Here is a 22882-nt window from a genome sequence, read left to right as displayed (position 1 = left end):
AGCATATGTCACGACATCTCCGAGCCACCTACTTTAGGGACCTTCTTGCTGCTAGTCAGGCCAACGCACGAAAAACCTGGCAGACCATCAACTACCTCAGCGGTCGTAACAAGTCCTCAGTTCCACCAGCCGCCAGTGTCTCACTGCTCAGTGACCAATTCAGCGGTGTTGTGTCAGACCCAACTAGACCACTACGTCTCTCAGCCCCATTGGGTTCCACGAAGAAGGAATGCCTCGAAGAATTTGCTCCAGCAAGTGTGCAAGAGATCGCTAAGCTGCTCTCCAACATCAACGTGCGCAAAGCTGCAGGCAGCTACCAGGTTCCAGCTGCAATCCTCAAACACTGTTCTCCTGTCCTTGCAACGTCCCTCACCATACTAATCAATGCATCTCTGGCTTCTGGTGTTGTTCCTGCATCGCTGAAGATTGCGGATGTTCGTCCCCTCTTCAAGTCAGGCGACAAAGCTGTCGCTAAGAACTATAGACCAATATCGTTATTACCAATAGTTTCCAAAGTCCTAGAACGGTAGCCCACACGAGACTCTGTAAGTTCCTCTCCGGAAATTCCTTCTTCCCCGCAAACCAGTTCGCATATCGCCCACTTCACTCCACAGAAGATGCCCTGACATTGGCTGTAGACAGATACTTGGAGGCAGCGGATCAGCAGCGCCATACAGGTCTTGTACTTGTCGATATGAGCAAGGCCTTCGATAAGGTCAAACACCAAATTTTGGTTACAGATCTATTTCAGCTTGGTATTACCTCAACGGCTCTCAGTTGGTTCATGAGCTACCTAACTGACCGCCGTCAGCGAGTCGTCCTGAGCAATGGCCAGTCGTCCGCCCTCTCTCCCTGTGAGTGTGGTGTTCCTCAGGGAAGTGTGCTGGGTCCTCTTTTGTTCTCCATCTACACAATGGAAATAGAACAGATCACAGCTCCAGCCCACTCACAGCTGTTTGCTGATGATATCCTGCTAGACGCCATCAGTCAATCCGTCGAATTCTTGAATTTAACCCTCTCCCGTTCAGTCTCCAACCTGGCCAACTTTCTGGACGAAAGAGGCTTAATACTAAATCCCTCCAAAACCCACGTTCTAGCCCTTCATGCGTCTTGCAGGCAGCCCTTGTTACTTAACATAGAATGCAATGGAAATCCCCTAGCTCAGACCACAAATGCTCGATATCTAGGTCTACATCTCGACACCCAGCTTCGGTGGGAGACTCAAGTTGCAACTATTACACGGAAGACCTCCCAGAAACTGACGGCGCTGCGAGCCATTCGCTCCTGCTTAACTGAGCAACAAGCCCTGCTATTTTACAGATCGTTAATACTACCGGACATGTTGTATGGATCTAATGCCTTCTTCTCGGTTCTCTCTGCGCACCAACGGCATCAGCTTTCGGTCCTCGACAAGCGATGTATCCGCTGCGTTGCCAACCAGCCATTCCCCTCCCACACAGATCCCATCTACACCCGTCTAGCCTCATCCCCATCATCCAAAATGCCCACTGTAAACTCCGCCTCCTCATGCTTTGTATCCACACCGCCAGAATTAGTAATCTCCTGTCCAAGCGCCTACGTCGCCAGACTGAAGGCGTCACTCGGATCAACGATCCAAATGCGTATGTTGTCCCTGCCACCAGGCGAGTCTCTGGTGACTGTCGGCCGCTCGTTTCTGCTGTTAAATTATGGAACGCCCTGCCCCAAGAGTTCAAGTCCCTCGCCTGCCATAGATCATTCAGGAGACTTTTAAAGGTTTATTTTTATGGTTAGCCAGCATCTAGGCTTGGACTTGGAGTCGTGACTCAACTGTGACTCAACTGTGCTTTCTTCTTCTTTCTTTTTCTTTTTTTTCCCTTCCTTTTTTTTCTTTTTGAGTATTTGCAGTCTGTGTTTTCTGTGTTTTTCTCTCTTTCGTGGAGGCTTGCTTGTTGTATCCTTGGCTCTCGGCCGTTACTTTAAGTTTAGTGTCACTGTTGGCAACGCATTTGCATCTCTAAGTCAGGATATGGATAATATATCTGTGCAATGACTGGAAGAAGATCAGGCAACGACCCTGCTGCTCGTGAACTGAATATCCTGTCCATCAATATCAGAAGCCTGCGCCACAAACTGCGTGATGTTCTGGATCTTGCTGAAGGAACAAAATTTGACATACTTGTAATTTGCGAAACATGGCTGGACTCATCAATCACTCCTGGCGATCTCCACCTCCCAGGCTATAACTTAGAAAAGCTAGATCGCAGTGGAAATGTTGGTGTTGGAGTCTGCATTTATTGGAAAGCTGAACTCAACTGCCAACCCAGGCCTGATCTCGTTTCTCCAGGCATAGAATTCTGTTGGATTGAAGTGAAAACCAGCCATCAGCCATGCCTGATTGGGAGCTTATACCGGCCACCAGGGTGCACTGTTTCATACTGGGACTCCTTTGAAGCCCTGCTGAGTAAAGCCTGCAGCCCAACAACGCAGACAATACTTTGTGGAGACTTTAATGTTGACACCAGTCGTATATGCGGCTGGCTGATATTGCTACAAGTTATAGATTGCAGCAGCATGTACGCAGCCCCACTCGTATTGGACTAAGATGACAACCAACTACAATTGACTTAGTATATAGCACAATGGGATGTGCTTCTCCTGCTACGACTCATGCTATCTCGTTCAGTGACCACCATGCTGTGACAACCCCTTTCAGCATGGTTCCAATTCGAATTCCTCCTGCAGCTCCTGCACAGACATGGAACATCAGACGTATCAATATGGACCTGTTTTGGCAAGATATCCAGTGTGCTAACCTGTGCTCCATGAAGGGAGCCTGTACCGAAATGTGGACCCAGTGGCACGAGTGTCTCATGTCACTCGTAGATCAACATGCACCACTCCGGCCTCGGAAGCACCGTGCCCACAATGTCGCACCATGGTATACCCCGGAGCTCGCAGCGCTTGTACGCAGGCGCAACAAACTGCATCGTAAGTGGCTGAGAACCAGACTTGATGTGGACTACCGCAGCTTCCAGCAGACCAGACGGGAGGTTACCCGCACTAGCCGAGCACTGAAGGAACAGCATTACAATGAAGCATTTCTGAACGATACGGGGAACCCAAGGCAGACTTGGCGTGTATTGAATCAGCTGAGCGGACGGCAGCCAGTCAACACTCTTCCAAAATGCTTCACGGATGACATTGGTAATGTGTTCGCAGGAATCCTCAACGTCCCCCAGCCTTGACTCTACCTCAAGGCCCCATGTCTCCGAACAGCCTTTCGATCTTTAAGCCTGTTACCATTGCCCATGTGCGTAAGCTCCTATCGTCAATAGCCACGACAAAAGCTACTGGCAGTGATGGCTTGCCCAGAACGATTCTTAAATCATGCGCAAACCTTCTTGCACCCTCACTGATGCTCATTTTCAACAAATCATTGTCCGAAGGCCAGCTGCCACCGAGCATGAAAATCGCCAACATCACTCCCGTCTACAAAGGTGGTGACCCCAGTCAACCCACCAAGTATAGACCTGTCTCTTTGCTCCCTATAGTCTCCAAGCTGCTTGAGCGTATTGTCCATGAGCAACTCAGTCAATACCTGGCTGAACATAATCGTTACCCTTCCTGTCAATTTGGCTTCAGACGCCAGCACTCTACAGAGGATGCTCTCACAATGGTTACAGACAAATTCCTAAGAGCCTGAGGTGACGGGCTGTCAACTGGCGCTGCTTTCCTGGACATGTCAAAGGCCTTTGACAAGGTCCAGCAGCAGACACTTGTCGAAGACCTATTCCAGCTTAGAATCTCCGGCACAGCCCTGAACTGGTTAAGCGACTACCTCTCAAATCGTCAACAACAAGTCGTCATCAGCGGCGATAGCAGCTCATCTTTCACATGCTGAAGTGGGGTTCCCCAAGGGTCTGTACTGGGACCACTACCGTATTTTTCGGAGTATAGTGCGCACCGTTGTATAACGCGCACCCCGAATCTTCATCGGGGGTGCGCACTTCAATCTTCATTGAAGTACATGCATTTCATATTCGGAGCATAGTGCGCACCTGCGATTTAAGGGCCTAAAATAGCACATCTAAAGTGCGCACTATACTCCGGAAAATACGGTTTGTCATATACGTCAGGGATGTTGCCAGTGAAGTGGATCAGTTTGCCGTCCAGGTAACCCAATTCGCAGACGACATCCTGCTACACGATAGCAAGAAGGACAAGGTAGTGCTGTCACACAACCTGTCTTCAGCCATCACCCATCTCAGCAACTGGCTTGGCGAGCGCAACCTAATCCTGAATAGTCGAAAAACACAAATATTGTTTATTCCTGCCAATCGTCATGACGACAAGACATTGAATGTGCACTGTGCAGCTACACTCCTCCAGCAAGTGACAAGCGCCAAGTACCTGGGCTTGCACATCGATGACGACCTGAAATGGAACACAATGGTTGACCATATAGCCAAGACAGTGTCCTCAAAGATTGTCATTCTCTTCCGCCACAGGCAGTGCCTCCCAATGCCATGCCGCTCAACCTACTTGAGATGTATAATTTTACCCACATTCCAATACGCATGCAACAGCTTTTCCTCTTCCCTTTCCTCTGCACAACGTGATAGTCTTGAGAAACTTCTCAAGCGAGCTGTGCGTGTTGTCTGCTCTGCTCCCTTCCTGTCTGCAACTGCCCCTCTTTTTGAACGCCTCAGCATTCAACGCCTGCAATCAATGTATTGCCACAAACTCCTCCCGCTAACCTTTCGTGTAATTCATAATAACTGTAGTGTGCTTCTTCATGACCTCGTTACACCTCTGTCACACACCCGTCGAACGAGGAGCACAGATGTTCCCCTGCTTCTTTCCCCGATGATCATATCTGCCGCTGCCACACGCAGCCCTTCATATCAATGTCCCGCTCTCTAGAATAAGTTGCCTGCATCTATACGATCACTGAAGAAACCAGGTCAATTCCGGACTGCTCTCTTACCCCACCTGAAAAATTCACTGACTTACGTTGCTCACTGATCAAATAATTATGCAATCTTTCTTCTGCTAGCTTGCTGCTGTCTTAAATCCTACTCTTTTTTTCAATTTTTCTTTCTTTTAATCTTTTCCTTACATTTGTGTGCCTGTAACTTTAGTCGATCTCATGTAATAAGGCAACACTGCCTGTTTGTTATTCGACGTTAAATAAACCAATCCAATCCAAATCCAAAAGCTGGCCGGCCTGCATGCACCCGTACTACGTCATACTCACCCTTCGATCCGTTGGCCTGGGTAGCTACTTGCGCGCCCATGTTTGCTATAGCCACCCAGGTCCGTTATATTGCTTTGCTCTCGTCAATAATCATAATGTAGTCATAGTAGTTTGTCTTTGTCTCTGTCTCTGCGTCTTCTCTAATAAATGTCGTTCCACCTACCTGTCCTGTTGTGAATTGTGTCTGGAGAATATTGGGTCTAATTCATACTCAACATTGGCGCCCTACGTGGGGCTCGAACCCATGACCCTGCGATTAAGAGTCTCATGCTCTACCGACTGAGAAAAAAAATCAAGAAATTAATAAACCGAAAACAAATTTGACGAAGTAGGACGCACGACAAAGAGAGACTGGGGAAAAGAGAGAGAGAGAGAGAAATAATGTAAAATAGCTGACCTGCATGACTTGGACGAGACGAGGTAGACGAGACAAGGTTGAAGACGAGACGAGACTGATGACGAGACGAATGCAGGGCGGTAGAGGATGAGGGTCATGGGTTCGGAGCAGGGAGTCGTGTATATTTTTCATGTGTCCTACTTCGTCAAATTTATTTCGGTTTATTAAATATTTTATTTCGTGATTTTTGTAGTGTGTGTGCGCGCGTGTTGCCAGCCATCAATATTAGGGGTCTGTTGGTGAGCCATGCTCTATCATTCTGGTTGCAAAAAAGTGCATAACTAAGCTGTTTAGCCATGCGAAGCAGAACAAACTGTAGTGTTTGTAACATGTAGTACTGTATAGCACTTTTGTCAGATCCGTGCGTTGTGTGTGTGTGTGTTTTTTTCTTATCGTCTAAATATTTCCCGGGAGGCCGCGGTTCTTTTTTTTGCTCAGGGGCGGTATGTTAGGTACCTCTTACCGTACAATCTTACCTATAACCTTTCCTAAGCTGGCCGGCCTGCATGCACCCGTACTACGTCATACTCACTTTCTCTTCAAATAATCTCTTTCTCACTCTTCAATGTAGTGGTTTCATTTGTCAAGGTCTCTTGTCTCGTCGTTTATAATAGATTTCGTTCCCATACGAATTGTCCATGCTGAGGAACGCCTTCACCGCGCTTCCTGCTCTCCGGGCTAGCGCCTTCCCTCCACAAGTTTCTGCCACGAGCAACACTGTTTCGTGGAGCGTGTGTCTTTGGCATGGTAGAGCACTCAGCCTCGGTGCTCGGATAGATTCCGTCACTGTATTCGAGGGGTTCTCTGACCGCAATGAAACGGTGCGTATCTGATAATCTCTTGAAAACAACACCGCTCGAATATGCTCGTCCAAGTCCTCCACCATTATACTTTTGCAAGACTTAGTGAAGTCGGTGATGTAGTCGTCCAGGGACCCGACTGGCAAATGCTCAACAACCGCAGTTGAGCCTGTTCTTGGTCAAGAATAGGTCCGTACGCGCTTCCAATGGCTTCCTTCATTGTATACCAATCTGGGACCACCTGGCCAGCATCGATTGATGACATTAGCCAAATCTGTGCATTTCCTGCCAGATAACTCTCTGCAAAGGCCACCTTGTCTTTCGCATTTTGGCGCCGCAGCGCTCCCATTGCCAGCTCCATTGCAAATACCCACTGCCTGAAACCTGCGACTGCACAGGTCAAGACTGGAGGTTCCTTGACGTTTCTGAGCCTGAATTTGCGAGAAGATGGCGGCTCTGGGGTCATCTCAGAGAACTAGCGGCAGTCTCCTTCCCGGTCCGGGAGAGGGGGAGCGGACGAAGGCTGCACTGGAGATGCGTTAGCCGAAGACTGAACAGCTAGAGTTGCAGTCGCGGATGTCCTACAGCGCTTTGCACGTAGCTGGTATACGTTATCAGGGTAACGATGACTTTTAGGACGACATTGACCAAAAAATCGCACGGGTCGAGGACAACCATCCTCAAAGCAACCAGTGTAACGGAATAACCGTTTCAAACGAATAATCAACTCATCTACCCAACACGTTATATTATGACAAGTAAGTGTGAAAGCTGGTAATAAGCGCAGTGTGCACCTCAGGTGCTAGGCATGAGGTGAGAACTGTTACACACGTCCGTGGAAGGTTGCGGAGATGTGGGAGCTGGGGTCCTGACTTGCTGCTTTGTCAAGTCTGACTCTCTCCCCTACATAATCTTGCGGGCCGCCCACTAGTCGGGTTGCGAACGCCATCAACACCTTCCTTTTCAACTCAATGGGTAGCTCTCCTGGTCTGCGGAGCTCCGTGAGTGGTCACTTCTCCGGCGACTCCCTCGGGAATTGCACCCCAAAGAGAACATACCTCCAAAATTTCGACCAAAATCGGAGAGATCTACTTGCACACATACTTTTGTATTCTCAGACCTGCTCTCCCCTAAGGGTCTCAGGCAACCCAAAAATGAAATTCATTGATATGTAATTCCAAGGTTTATCTTGTATTGTGAGAGATGGAGGCAAACCATACCTAGGCTGACCACTCTTGGTAGGCTGCAAAATGCCACATGATTCGACGAACCTCATGCCTGAGAAAACCCGAAAAGCAAAGCTGGGCCCTCTCTCCAATTTTTGCAATTTGGTTTCCTTTCGGTCTACGAGTACAACCATGGGAAAGGGCTCGTTGCAAAACTTACGGACAGCTTGGAACTGGCGACCACCTCGAAATGGGCCCTAAATTCGACTGAATATTGGGTCGAAAAACGAGCGCTGCTAAAACGTACACGATGGAGCTAAGAACAAACCACCACCATGCAAATATGGAAGTATGCCTTGTTCTAATTTGTGATCTTATAATCTTGTTCAAGTTCCTCCAATCACAAACCGACTGTAAAGAAGTGTATTCTCCATCGGTTGCTATTGAACTGGCCTGTGATTCCGCCAAGCGTGCCAAAGCTGCTGCTGCAAATCGTCGCGTGGAAATCGATGATTTGCGGTGTGCTGACGTTCGTAGGATGCTAGATACATCAACTGTTTGCCACCTTGAGCACCTTTCCGCCAAGGTTGTCTCTGGCTAGCTGAACACTCTGCCATTGAAGGAGCATGGTGTCAGCCTGTCGAGTTGTGACTTCCGCGACGCCATTGCATTGACGTATGGATGGACTCTGAAAGATGTACCATTAACGTGTGTATGGCGAAAGGATTTCACTCCAGCACATGCCATGTCTTGTTCGACGGGGGGGGGGGGGGGGGGGGTCTTACCCACCGTCAGGAACAATGCTACAATATTACGAAGTGTGTGACATCTTTGCTGATTTGCTAACTAAAGTTTTCCCAGAGGTAGTGATTGAACCTTTGTAAGCTCTCTTTCAGAGTGAGGTATTCACTGTAGCCAGTTATCTCACAGCAAATGATGCAAGGTTGGATATTCGTGTACTTCGAGTACGAGGGTTTTGGACTCGTGCGCAAAACACATTAAATTCTATCAATGCACGAGTGTTCCATCCAGATGCAGCTCCACATGCTAGTCGGAATATTTCAGCGCTTTTTCCGCAACACGAGAGGCAGAAAAAATTCATGTTCACCGTGGGAAATTTACTCCGCTTGTCTTGTCCACGGCTGAAAGAACATCCCCAGAATGTTTCTAAAGCGTATGCGTGGCATGTTGGCGCAGCATGACAGCAAACCCTATGGGCACGTGATGTCATACCTGCGATGGCAGCTATCCTTTGCCGTACTTCGCGCAACCATCATGTGCCGTATGAAGAGCTAGCACCGCGAAACATCGCCCTATCAATGCCTTGCGCCCTTGGCGATGGACTTTTTTCTGTGACAGTGCTCGCTTCATTGAATTTTGCTGTGTTTGAGCAGGGTTCCAATTTTCTTATCACATTTTTGCTTTCATGCAATTGTTTTCATTACTTGACTTGTGTTCTATTCCTCCTATTACGGTTTACCGCCTGATATGTTAGCCGCCATCACTGAACCTAAATATACGCAAATATTCTGAATGAACTGTTCTCCTCTCCCTTTGCAGATACCTGAACAATAATCAACTTGCAAGCCTTCCTACAAATGTATTTGCCAACCTAACAGCCCTTCAAAACCTGTAAGTTAACCCTTATTCCGGGTTGTTGGATCCAAATGGACCCCAGGGGTATGATTTTTGGGTTTTTTTTTACTTTGCTGCATCACATCTTCCTGAAACTTCATGTATTTCTCACAGGCACAATACCCGACGTAAATACTCAATCTGCGGATAGACCTGTTTCGTCCTTTGTGGACTCATGAGCGCAGCACAGAGGAAATGAGGCTAAACAAGGTGGCAATGAAAATATATTTTCCAAAGCTCTTTTTAATTAAACCAGGCCCGAACGTACCCTTTCAGAGTGCTCAAACTGACAAGTCAGTGAGCTCTGCATAACGCAAACGGCAAAAGGGCTACCCCACACAAGAGTCCTCGACTGCTACAAGAGCAGAAGCAAACTCCTCAATCTGCGAACATACCTGTTTCGTCATTTGTGGACTCATCAGCGCAGCACAGAGGAAATGAGGCCGAAACTGATAGCAGGAGCGAGATACTCAATCTGTGGACAGAGCTGTTCCAGACCTGTTTCTTCCTTTGTGGACTCATCAGCGCAGAAGAGAGAAAATGAAGCCGAACCTGATAGCAATGAATAATAAATTAACCCTCGTGTGACTCAAGAGAGACGAGCCCATGGGGTGGCGCAAGCGTTTATTCCAGCGTGAATAATCATGAGCCTGCGATCGGCAATCAAGACTTGTGTTCTATTCCTCCTATTACGGTTTACCGCCTGGTATGTTAGCGGCCATCACTGAACCCAAATATTCGCAAATATTTTTAGTCCTCTTTTCTCCTCTCCTTTTGTAGATTCCTGCAGAATAATCAACTTGCAAGCCTTCCTACAAATGTATTTGCCAACCTAACAGCCCTTCAAAACCTGTAAGTTAACCCTTATTCCGGGTTGTTGGATCCAAACGGACCCCAGGGTATGATTTTTGGTTTTTTTTACTTTGCTGCATCACATCTTCCTGAAACTTCATGTATTTCTCACAGGCACAATACCCGACGTAAATACTCAATCTGCGGATAGACCTGTTTCGTCCTTTGTGGACTCATGAGCGCAGCACAGAGGAAATGAGGCTAAACATGGTGACAATGAAAATATATTTTCCAAAGCCCTTTTTAATTAAACCAGGCCTGAACATACCCTGTCAGAGTGCTCAAACTGACAAGTCAGTGAGCTCTGCATAACACAAACGCCACACAAGAGTGCTCGACTGCTACAAGAGCAGAAGCAAACTCCTCAATCTGCGAACATACCTGTTTCGTCCTTTGTGGACTCATCAGCGCAGCACAGAGGAAATGAGGCCGGAACTGATAGCAGGAGCGAGATACTCAATCTGTGGACAAAGCTGTTCCAGACCTGTTTCTTCCTTTGTGGACTCATCAGCGCAGAAGAGAGAAAATGAAGCCGAACCTGATAGCAATGAATAATAAATTAACCCTCGTGCGACACAAGAGAGATGAGCCCATGGGGTGGCGCAAGCGTTTATTCCAGCGCGAATAATCATGAGCCTGCGATCGGCAATCAAGTATGACGTACATGTACTCAGTATGAGGTCATGATTATTATGATGTACTCATATCACGCGTCAGAGAGGCAAGGACAGCAGAAGCGACCCGCGGGGTCGTGCGCCGTCGGACCGGCTACGTGTACTACTAGGTTGCTAAGGCAGCGGAACACTAAATCGTAGTACATATGAATAGTTCAATGGTGTCGATGTGCGTGCACTCTGCGGCGCGCATCGGCAGCACCCGTGCCTCCAATAAAGGTACCGAATGGCTTGCGACACACAGGCTCTAGTAGTGCTGTGGCATGCCTGAGGGCCTGCGAATGTACGTGCGATATGCCCTGCTAGACCAGCGGCCTACCGCCATAAGGGCATACTTTGGGGCGCCTCGATCCGCCTTGTGTGTGGCTCCCCCGACGCATAAGGAATGGCTGCTGATGCTTGGACCTAGCACTTTGTATAGGACAGCATTGATGTCGTTTGGCGTGAGATGGCGACCATCCTGAAGCTTGAAGAGGAGTTGCTTGTCATTGCTACATTTGCTGGACTAAGCGTAAGCCTGCAGTGCTCGGACGGGCATAATAGAGAGGTTCTGCTACACGGAACTACGTACCAAACTCCGTGTCAACTGCAGTGCAGTTTGACACAGATTTTCCGTACGTTGCACCGGTTCTGCTGTAGGTAGCATGCTCGAACCATGCACGAACACCCCGCCACATGTACTCTGTATGCTCACTTTTCACACGGAGTCCGGTCCGTGTGAACCGCGCTTCACACGGAAAACGGTATGAAAAAATCCGTATCAAACTAAATCCCGTACCGCGGCGAACTTTCCATACGTACTTTGGCACGTTATACCGTGTGGCAGAACCTCACTAATAGGGGGTCAGGGTAGCGATGCAGCGCTACCTCCTCGCCTGTTGTTAATTGAGACGTCTTCGTCCTCTGGAGCTGCAGAGAGGCCTCCTGCTGGGCTATTCGAAGGTGTTCACAACTCTAAGTCTTGAGGCCGCCGGGACCGTGCGGTGACAGCGACATGTACTCACTCACACATAGCAGGCAATGGAAGGCTATCGTCAGGGCAGCCCATAGCTGTAGTCTGTCTGCTGAGTACAAGGACAGATCCAAGAACTGGTGGAGAGCCTCCAGCTGGTGAACGGTGATCGCTTGGTGCTGGTTTCGTGCCGATGGATGCCTGGGAGGCGACGCTCTCTCCCTCTCTAAGCCCTTGAGCAGGGCTGTGATGCGGCTTGAGGATGTAACCCCGACAGGACCTCCCATGCGGAGGAGGTGGTATTTGACCGCGGCTAGGTAGACTCTCAGAGTGCTGGCGCTGACTGAGTGAGACATTGCAGCAGTGAACAGCAGGACATTGTTCTGGTCTTGGTGATGTATGTCGCGGCGCACGCAACCCATGAACTCCAGGAATGCATGCCAGGCTGGGGCGTACGTGCGCTGTGTGCCAGTGGCTACCGAGTTGGCATCCTGATCCTGTTCCCTCTGAGCCAAGCGTTCTGCTGCATGACGGTCCGCCTCCACCGGATAACGTGCTTTATGAGGCCATAACATTAACAAAGGTACGAACTACCATCATGGCGATGAAGGGTGCTGCTGGCCCTTCGGCACTGGATTCGGAGGCTTGGCGGCGGATGGCTTCCATGTACGGTGCGGCGTCGAAGGCACTCTGCACATCCCTTGCCCACATGGCCAGGTGTTTGTGCGTGGAGGAGATTGACCCATCTCATCTCCGAGCTTTCCTTGCCGGTTGACTAATACCGCTTGACAAGCAACCTGACGTAAGACCGATAGCGATCGGTGAGGTTTTCCGGAGAGTGGTCGGAAGGTGATCATGGCCGTGATCGAGCATGACGTTGCGGCCGTCACTGTCCCACGGCAGCTGTGTGTCGGCGTACCCTCCGCCTGTGAGGTTGCTGTCCAAGCCCTCTCTGGCCTGTACGAGCGAGATGAGGACACTGCCATTCTCCTTGTTGACGCTTCAAATGCGTTGAATGCGTTGAACCGTGCAGCCGCAATCAACAACATACCAAAGGTTTGCCCTGCAGCTGGTCGAGTGTTTGTAAATACATACCAGGCCGACATACCACTTTACCTCGATGGTGGAGAGGTATTGTATTCGCGTGAGGGAACTTGCCAGGGGGACCCTCTGGCAATGGCGTTTTACGCATTGGCCACCGTTCCTCCTGCTGCACAGCTTGGTTCAGCATCGGAGTCAACAGCTCAATATGGTACGCAGATGATGATGCGGCTGCCGACAAGATACAACCACTGCGTTGGTATTGGTCTGCCATTGGGGAGGCCGGCCCTCAGTACGGGTACTACCCCAATGCCAAGAAAACTGTGCTGCTTGTATGACCGCATCTTCTGGCTGAGGCACAGGAGGCTTTCGCCGGAACGGGCATTAGAATCCAGACTGGTAGTGTGCGGTATCTTGGTGGAGCCATTGGTAGCCAACAGTTTCAGAATGACTGTGTATTGGATCGGGTTGTGGGCATGTGTCGGTTGGTGAAGCGCCAACCGACACACCAATCAAGACGGCCCTCGGCCATTCGCTTGATATTATGGGGAGCGCATCAAACGTTAAAATTTTATTATTGTTAAACTCAATCTCATAGCATGTGCACTCATTGCTAATGTGGGGAGCAACCCCAGAGATGAGGGCGATAACCAGCCATGGTAAAAGTACAAAAGAAACAAGAAAACAGTGGAAAGAAAGGAACAGGGGGAAAACAAAGCTCAGCCAATTAAGCGAGACAGCCGGAAAATACATTGTTTAGCTAAGCATGCGTGAGTGCTGCAGGAAAACGCAACTCAGTACAAACAACTTGGCGAAACTGAGGCCTGCTGTGCCAGTGGTGGGCGAGGCTTGATAGCTTAAGCCAGTCAGAATAGGAATGAAACAAAGGGGATTTTGTAAACTGAACAGTGCGAGCTGCAGGTAGCGAGACTTGTGCCGTTGTTGAACGGCTCTGCACAAACCAGTCATAGGGAAAGAGATGCCTTGGTACTTTCTCGAGTTTTATCTTTTGAATTAGCATGTTGCTGTGGAGACTGCGTCGAATAAAAAGGGGCAAACATGAGCAAGAACATAGAGTTGTGCAGAGGAGAAATCACGGGGCAAGCAAAATAGCATTTTTAATAATTTTCGTTGGCAAACTTCGAGCTTGTCTGATATCGTGGTTGATAACCCACACCACGCTACGTCACAGTAGTCGAAGATCGGACAAATATACAAAGAGAAAAACAGAGATCTACAGTCGGTGAGGCAGATAACGGCAGTGAGGCTTCAGAGTCCCTAACATTCTGGATGCTTAAGGCAAATATGGTCAGCATGTTCGGACCACGATAGCTTCGAGTCAAGAACGATTCCCAGGTGCCTGTGAGATGTTACAACTTCCAGGGCCTGGGTGCAGTTCGGAAACGTCAACGGTGCAGATGGGGGACGTGCAGAAATATACAACACTTTTGTCCTCTGGACATTGGGCTGTAGCTTCCAGATCTTCATCCAGTTTACCACGTCATCGATGCCCTGCTGGAGCGATACTGTTAGTGCGTGCTCGGTGGAGGCTGAGCAGTGAAGGGCGGTGTCATCTGCATAAAGCGAGAGGCCAGGAGTAACGGATGGCAAATCATTCACGTACATCAAGAATAGCAGGGGGCCAAGAATAGACCCTTGTGGTACACCTGTATTTACTGGACGATCCTCCGAAATCAGGCCGCCTGCTTTCATGGCTTGGGTTCGCATCCTCCGCTATGACGACAACCAGTTGTTGGCGCGGTGGGTGACACGGTAGCACAATCGTAGTTTTGCGATCAGCCCTCTATGCCATACCGAATCGAATGCTTTGACCAAGTCGAAGAAGCAGAGACCTTGATGGCGCTTTTGGTGTCGCTGAGTGTACAGCTCCTGGACAATGCGGGTCAGCTGTAGCGAGGTGGAGTCCCCACGACAGAAGTCAGACTGGTACTGAGAAAGCGCGGGTGAGAAATGTTTATACAGAATATTGTAAACAACACGTTCACATACTTTCGACAAACTTTGGTACAGTGAAATAGGGCGATAATTGGTAGTGTGCTGACGAGAACCTTTATTCTTATAAATGGGAGTGACAACAGCAAACTTCCAAACAAGTGGGTATACGCCGCTTGCAAAGGAGATGGTGAAGATGGTGGCGAGAGGAGACGAAATTGAAGGTGCCAGACGTTTAAGAACTTCATTGGGAAGACCGTCAAAACCAGGTGATTTATTGATTTTCAGCTTGTTAATGACGGTCCTAACTGTGGATGGGGAGGTCTGGAAGGAATCAAGTGAGGACAGAAATGCAGAGTGTTCCGCAAGAGATGGCACACACCATTGTGGGTCGTCACTAGGTGCGACAGTGGTAAAATGCACGTAGAGCAAGTTTGCAATGTCCCTAGTATCATGAGCAATACTGCTGTCCGGTCTCTGCATTGAGGTTATGGGAGCACTGGTGGAAGTTGGCTTACGTAGTCGCCTGACGAACTGAGAAAGAGACGGGTGGTCATTACTTGAGAGCGTGGACTTGATGCTGCGTATGTAAGAGCAAAATCATGTCAAGATAAGTCCTTCACGAGGTTACCCTGGCGTCGATAAGCCGCCAGGTTATCCGCTGTCGGGTTCTTCCTGGAAACACTGAATGCGTCGGGCTTCCGTTTCACAGCAGAGCGCAGAGCCTGTGTCATCCATGGTGTGTCTGATGAGGGAGACGTAGGCCGGTGCGTGGGAGCGTGATGCGGCAAGTACAGGTCAAAGATGTATTGGAGTGTATGCTCGAAATACGCAAGAGCAACATCGACATCAGGCATAACGCTGAGGGGTGACCAATCGTAGGATTGGATATGTTCGTTTATACGGTCCCAAGTTTGGGGTGGTGCTTTACGGAAGTTAAAGTTATAGCGAATGGGGCGGGAAGGATTCCATTGGAGATTTTGGGAGGGTGTATTGCTGCGCAAGGGATTAGTAGATAGGAGAGGGAAACGTAGAGAACATAGATATGTCCACTGCGAGCAAATACAAATTGCAATTTCAAATTTGGACTTCACGGAGGATTTCAAAGTTTTTAGGAAATTAGACGCCACATGCCACGTACTGCTCTTTTCTCTCCGAAACTCAACTCTTGCAAGCCAGATATGAAAAAAAGAAAAATCATCAGTCACACCACCGGGCTCGAACCAGGGACCTTGCTATTCGCGAGCAATGCTCTAACCAACTGAGTTATAGTATGACTCTAATCCTCCGTGAAGTCCAAATTTGAAATTGCAATTTGTATTTGCTAGCAGTGGACATAGTTTGATGCCCTCCCCATAATATCAAGCGAATGGCCGAGGGCCCTCTTGATTGATGTAAGTTGCCAGTATGATGCCAGCCAGATGTGGATTGATCGAAGAAGGATAGATTTACTATCACTGTGGATAAGAGTCATACTATAGCTCTGTTGGTTAGAACATTGCTCGTGAATAGCAAGGTCCCTGGTTCGAGTCCCGGTGGTGTGACTGATTTTTTTCTTTCTTTCAAATCTGGCTTGCAAGAGTTGAGTTTCGGAGAGAAAAGAGCAGTACGTGGCATGTGGCCTCTACTTTCCTAAAAACTTTGAAATCCTCCGTGAAGTCCAAATTTGAAATTGCAATAATAATAATAATAATAATAACCGACGAGGAGACAACAGTCGTAAAATAGCAATGAAAAATATCAATTGTGCACTCATAATCATGTATAAACAATTAAAATGAAACAATTCCAGAACGTTTTCGTGTGACCATCATCAGTGGAACATCGTCACATAGTAAGAATCACTAAAACAACCAGTTATATAGCTAGAGAAAAGAAGCGTGAGAATGCAGCACAGCTAGCGGTCTACTGCTACCATTCTCAGATACACTGCAAAGGTTCACACTACACGCGTTATGCATAACCGCTAGCTGTGCTGCATTCTCACGCTTCTTTTCTCTAGCTATATAACTGGTTGTTTTAGTGATTCTTACTATGTGACGATGTTCCACTGATGATGGTCACACGAAAACGTTCTGGAATTGTTTCATTTTAATTGTTTATACATGATTATGAGTGCACAATTGATATTTTTCATTGCAATAATAATAATAATAATATTAACTGGTTTGAGGGAAATAATAATAATAATAAGCGATGCGATAAGCGATAAGCGATAAGCGATAAGCGATGCGAGCGATGCCTCTTCATGGTCGCTATTGGGCGCGTGTTGATGGCATCCTGGACATGCAGCTCTCGTTTTCCTGTTTCAGATCCCAGACAATGCGTCCTGAAACGGAAGGCTTTCTCATTGCTTGCCAGGATCAGGTGATTGCCACGAGAAACAATATGCGCCATATCCACAAGAGGCATGATGTCGTGGACCTCTGTCGTGTATGTGGTGCACCCGGAGAAAATATGGACCACATCATCGCCTGCTGTCCAGCCCTGGCACGGACTGCATACATTGCCCGGCATAACTTTGTGGTCCAGGCCCTGCATCGTGCGCTGTGTAAGCAGCATGGATTACCCAGCAGTAAGCAGCTGGTGCAGGTCACACGTTCTGCCAGTTGCAAGCTGATGTGGGAGATTTCCATTCCCACAGATCGAGTAATAAAAGCGAACAGACCAGACCTGGTGCTGGTTCTGGATGATCGGGCACTGCTCTTGGACGTCAGTGTCCCATTGGACCACAGGGTCAATGAGAAGGTGCAGGAGAAGATCAGCAAATACCTGCCCTTGGCAGCAGAGCTGAGGAGGATCTGGAACAAAAAGATAACTATTGTTCCAGTTATCATTGGTGCTCTGGGTGGTGTGTCAGGAACGAGCCGCAGCCACATCTTAAGCCTTGGGCTCCACGCGTCCGTGATCCAGCGGCTGCAGCAATGTGCTATTCTGGGCACCCTGAGAATTGTGCGGTCGGTGACTGGTCATGGATGGGAGAGTGGCATGGTCGGAACGGTCGGTTGACCTTATGTTAGCCTGCCCGTAATGTCTCGATGTGTCTCAGTCTGTGTGTTTTATGATTGTGGTGCATCATGTGCTGTGTGACGAGCCGAGAGGCGTGAATTTCTGCCATATGCCCCCAGTCATGTATTGTCTTTCTCTGCATATGCCGTTTTATCTCGTCTGAGTTTGTCTTGCTTGGAGTGTCCCATGTGCAGCATGCTTGGTGTTTACTACTTGAGTAGTTCTGTTATACATGACTGTGATTTTATGTGATTATCGAAGTTGGTATACTTGAATTTTTCTCTCATGAAGTTTATCAAAATTTGGTTCAGGATTTTCTTTTATCTTCATTGATTGGTGCTTCACCCTTGGGTCATATGGATCCCGGTGCTGTGCTTCATGCCTCCTTTCAAGCTTTCTTTTTCTGCTTTGGGAATAAAGTCGTCATAATAATAATGTAAATCATCGACGCGGAGACAACAATTTTATAATAGCTATAAAGAGAACAAATTCTGCTGCCATCGTCACACTACAACAAAGTCATGAAGGTTTACCAAAATCGATTTTCTTGTCACAATCATCAGTGGAAAGCCGTGACTAAAGAATAACCATGCTAAATCAATAATTTATATACATTCAATAATAATAATAATAATAATAATATTAACTGGTTTGAGGGAAATAATAATAATAATAATAATAATGTAAATCATCGACGCGGAGACAACAATTTTATAATAACAAATTCTGCTGCCATCGTCACACTACAACAAAGTCATGAAGGTTTACCAAAATCGATTTTCTTGTCACAATCATCAGTGGAAAGCCGTGACTAAAGAATAACCATGCTAAATCAATAATTTATTCCCGTAGCTATGCAGAAGACGTTACTTCAGTAACGTCTGGCGCTAGCCAGGGTCCACACAGCTTTAATTTGGTATTTGTTTGTTTGTGTGTTTGTTTGTTTGTGTCACGCCTGGCGATATCCCGTATCTGTCCCGTATCTGTCCCGTCTCTGTGACTACAAAGGCTCTACAGGATTGTACATAACAGCTGTCCACAATATTTGCAGGCTCCTGTATCTGTCCCGTACCGTACCAATATTCGTCGTATTATGCATACGACTCCCTGATGTAGAGTGGGATTTGGAAAGAAATAGGGAGACGAGGAGGAAATTAAATTAGAATAGACGCCGATTAGGTGATAGGATGCGTCAGCATAAACATACTTTGGAAGAGAGATCCCGTCGTCTCCAAAATAAGCGTGAACGAGCGATTCAGTGCCGGTCACAGGAAACGTCGGAAGAGACATCCCGTTGAGTCCAGAACGCCCGTGATCGGCAGAGTCTAAGCCGGTCCCAGGAAACGTCAGGACAGACATCCCGTCGAGTCCAGAACGCCGTGATCGGCAGAGTCAGCGCCGGTCCCAGTAAACGTCAGGACAGACATCCCGTCGACGCGCAGAAAAACTAAATCTGCAGCCTCTTTTGCCGTCGAACAGGATACGTATTGATATAGGAGACTGTAAAGTTATGTAATGTCCACATTTCGACGTGAGCAGCAGGTCACTCGCGTTGATGCATTCAGTGCAGTAACATTTTGTGTGGATTTGGGTGCGAGGCCGAGATCCCACTAGCAGGCTGGCTCGCTCCTCCTCCGTCTCCGCAGCCTACACCCGCTTGCGTGATGTAGAGCATGCCTCGCTTGTCCCGGCCGTGTTCTCTACGACTGGCGGCATGAGCAAGTGTGCGTCAGCTATGTACAAGAGAATTGCTGTGTTGCTTGCAGAGAAGACCGGTGAGTCCTACTCCCTCATCATGGCGTTCATCCGGTGTCGTCTCAGCGTAGCGCTAATACGGGCCAGTGTAATGTGTGTGCGTGGTAGCCGATCCATGTTTTCTGCCCATGCTCCTGTCCCGTCATCTGCAGCTGTGGTCGCTGCGGAGGCATCCATTATGGCTGACTGAATATTGTCATATAGACTGTTTTCACAGCCACACTAGCTCATTTTTACTACTTATTATTTGCCATGGCGACCCCCGTAAGTCCAAATAGCTGGCCAGGCAGGGTTGGGCCTTTTTTTCTTTTTCTTTCAAATTTCGTGGTATCAGTGACCGACAACTTGCAGGCTGGCTGGGCCGCCTGTCGACCAGCCCGGGAATCGCGTGTAGGCCGATAGCATAATAATTATAACGTATATACAGCCATGTAGATGTAGATGTATAGCAGGAAGTCCTATTATGTAAACGACTCCCTGCTATATGGGGAGATTTTCTGGAAAGAAATACCAAGTAGGGAGACGAGTAAAATCAGAATGGATGTTAGTTGCCGTCAGTATTATAATAATAAGAAGAAGAAGAACGCCCGTGATCGGCAGAGTCAGCGCCGGTCCCAGGAAACGTCACTACAGACATCCCGTCGACTCCAGAACGCTCGTGATCGGCAGAGTCAGCGCCGGTCCCATAGCTATGCAGAAGACGTTACTTCAGTATCTCATTGAAACGTTTTTGCAATACAATGATGTAGCTAATCAAAGGAAAAAGCATTTCCATCAGTTCTAACAACATGCACGATGAGCTAGGCAACAAAGCATAGCGCAGGGCCCTGAGCTTCCAAGCTCTCTCGTTTGGTGTTTGTTTGTTTGTTTGTTTGTTTGTGTCACGCCTGGCGCTATCCCGTATCTGTCCCGTACTGTACCGTACCAGCAAAGACAGCGGGCCACAATATTTTTGTTTGTTTGTGCCATCGACATGCCTGGTGCTATCCTGTACCTGTCCCGTACCATCAATAGTACGGTACCATCAAGAGAATGAGTATATATGCGAAGTGTATCGGGGGAATGCATTCAGTGCAGTAACATTTTGTGTGGATTTGTGTGCGAGGCCGAGATTCCACTAGCAGGCTGGCTGGGCCGCCTGTCGACCAGCCCGGGAATCGCATATAGGCCGATAGCATAATAATTATAACGTATATACAGTCATGAAGATGTATAGCAGGGAGTCAGCAGGGAGTCATATTATGTAAACGACTCCCTGCTGTATGGGGAGATTTTCTGGAAAGAAATACGAAGTAGGGAGACGAGTAAATGCAATCAGAATGGATGTTAGTTGCCCTCAGTATAATAATAATAAGAAGAAGAACGCCCGTGATCCGCAGAGTCAGCGCCGGTCCCAGGAAACGTCAGGACAGACATCCCGTCGACTCCAGAGCGCCCGTGATCGGCAGAGTCAGCGCCCGTCCCATAGCTATGCAGAAGACGCTGAATTGCTGCTATTATTATGTGAACTCTCATTACTGCGGTATTACCTTCCACATAGTCATTAGTCTAGCATGGCGTGATGTATTTGTCTCAATTCAATGTTTTCCGAAGAATGAAAAAAAAAAAAAAAAAAAACGTTACTTCAGTATCTCATTGAAACGTTTTTGCAATACAATGATGTAGCTAATCAAAGGAAAAAGCATTTCCATCAGTTCTAACAACATGCACGATGAGCTAGGCAACAAAGCATAGCGCAGGGCCCTGAGCTTGCAAGCTCTCTCGTATACATTCAATAATGTGTTACGAGAACAAAACAAAGTGCTAAAATAGAATGAGGGAAGGTGAGACAATAGAAGTAAAGTGAGAGCTAAGTGCAACAGGGGTGAGGAACTAATTGCAACGCTAGAACTGTGTAGTGAGACAAACAATCATGCTGTGCACCTACGAAAACAATCTTAACGCAACTACATGTTTCTTCTGCTTACAAAGATCAGGTTGGTTGGTGGAGACGAGGAATCGGATGGTGATTGTGATCGTAAGAAGTCTGCCGTTTTTCTTCATCTGTTGTCTCACCCTAAGTGTCTGCAGGTGTATGATGATTTTAGTTTTTCTGTTCTTTGTCGTGCACGGTACGCTAGTCAGTTGAAAGTACTTGAGGCTGTTTGTATTCGTTTGCATAAGCCTGATTCAGTGCCTTTGGTTATGTAATCTTGTTACCCTTTTTTCGTTTCCTCTAGTGGTTTTATTACACTTGTATCTTGATGTTATTTCTAACACCTTTCTATTTACAGTACTTAACTTCAGTTTCTTTGGTTGTATCCTTAGTTCCGTTTTTTCCCACTGATGATAGGAACGAGAAAATCGATTCCGGGTTTTCAATAATATTTTTGTTATAAAATACACAGTAATACATGTCAAACAAGTAACGTAGTTGCATGATGTCTGCGGCCTTCATCCTATTTATAGCTATATTAAAAGTATTATCTCCACGTAGGTTATTTGAATAATTTGAAACTCTGGTATTTAGCCAATAATAAAAGTAGAAAGGAGAAGGACATATGGAAACGAGTTAAGAGTAACTCTCCACCACTGTAACTAGATACTATATACAGTCAGAAAGTGCAACAACTAGGCACAAAACTGACAGAGTACTGAGACATTCGACGTCCTGACACCTAGCTTCAACACATCTCCGTAGCGCTAACCGACAGCCTTCCAACTTGGAAGGTTCAAGGTTATGGAAAGACCAAAGAGGGGAAGGCAAGCGCAACGAAAACGAGCAAAAGCTACAGTCCCAACGGAACAAAGAATGTCGATTGTTACTGGACGATGACGAGACCAGTACGATATTTGACAAAGCGATCTAACTACAATTTCTGACTGTATATAGTATCATGTTACAGTGATGGAGAGTTACTCTTAACTCGTATCCATATGTCCTTTTCTCTTCTACATTTATTTATGGCTCAACATCCGAGTTTCAAATTGCACACCTGATGAGCCGTCACGAACCATACGGCGAAACGTACGTCGTGTGAAACAACTTGTTTTGTAGTCAACTAGTCCATCACAATGTCATGCATGAGGAGTACTGTAGGAGTTTGACTGTCGGCTTGCACAATTCGTTTTCGCAAAGCTTCCCCCTTCTTAACTTATCTTTGATATTTTTGACCCACCCAAGTTGGGTGGTGTGCTGCAAAGGTCAAAGGTCAGGTCCAAATTGGGTCGGCTTGTCTGTCGCCTGTTTTTCGTTGTTAAGCTTGGCCAGAAATTCCTTTGGATAGCCGTTTTTCGTAAATATTGATGTCAGTCTGTCGTATTCGTCCTGCAATAGATGAGGGGAACATATTCTATGCGCACGATAAACTAGCGCTTTGGACCTGACCTTTTGGACCTGACCTTTGCCCAGTGGTGCTCCGTTTAGCCT

General features: G+C 47.5%; 1 protein-coding gene across 1 annotated transcript in view; it reads left to right on the top strand.

Moving 5' to 3' along the window:
• The window catches only part of LOC135828787 (leucine-rich repeat-containing protein 15-like), a 220229-nt gene that overhangs the window by 64294 nt on the left and 133053 nt on the right, over positions 1-22882 (top strand). Inside the window, exons 6-7 of the mRNA XM_065341220.1 lie at positions 9163-9234; positions 10018-10089. Coding sequence (XP_065197292.1) covers positions 9163-9234; positions 10018-10089 — 144 coding nt within the window. The remainder of the gene's footprint in view (positions 1-9162; positions 9235-10017; positions 10090-22882) is intronic.

Source organism: Sycon ciliatum, chromosome 12, assembly GCF_964019385.1.
Source record: "Sycon ciliatum chromosome 12, ocSycCili1.1, whole genome shotgun sequence".
NCBI lineage: Eukaryota > Metazoa > Porifera > Calcarea > Leucosolenida > Sycettidae > Sycon > Sycon ciliatum.
This window is presented reverse-complemented; position numbering and strand designations above follow the sequence as displayed.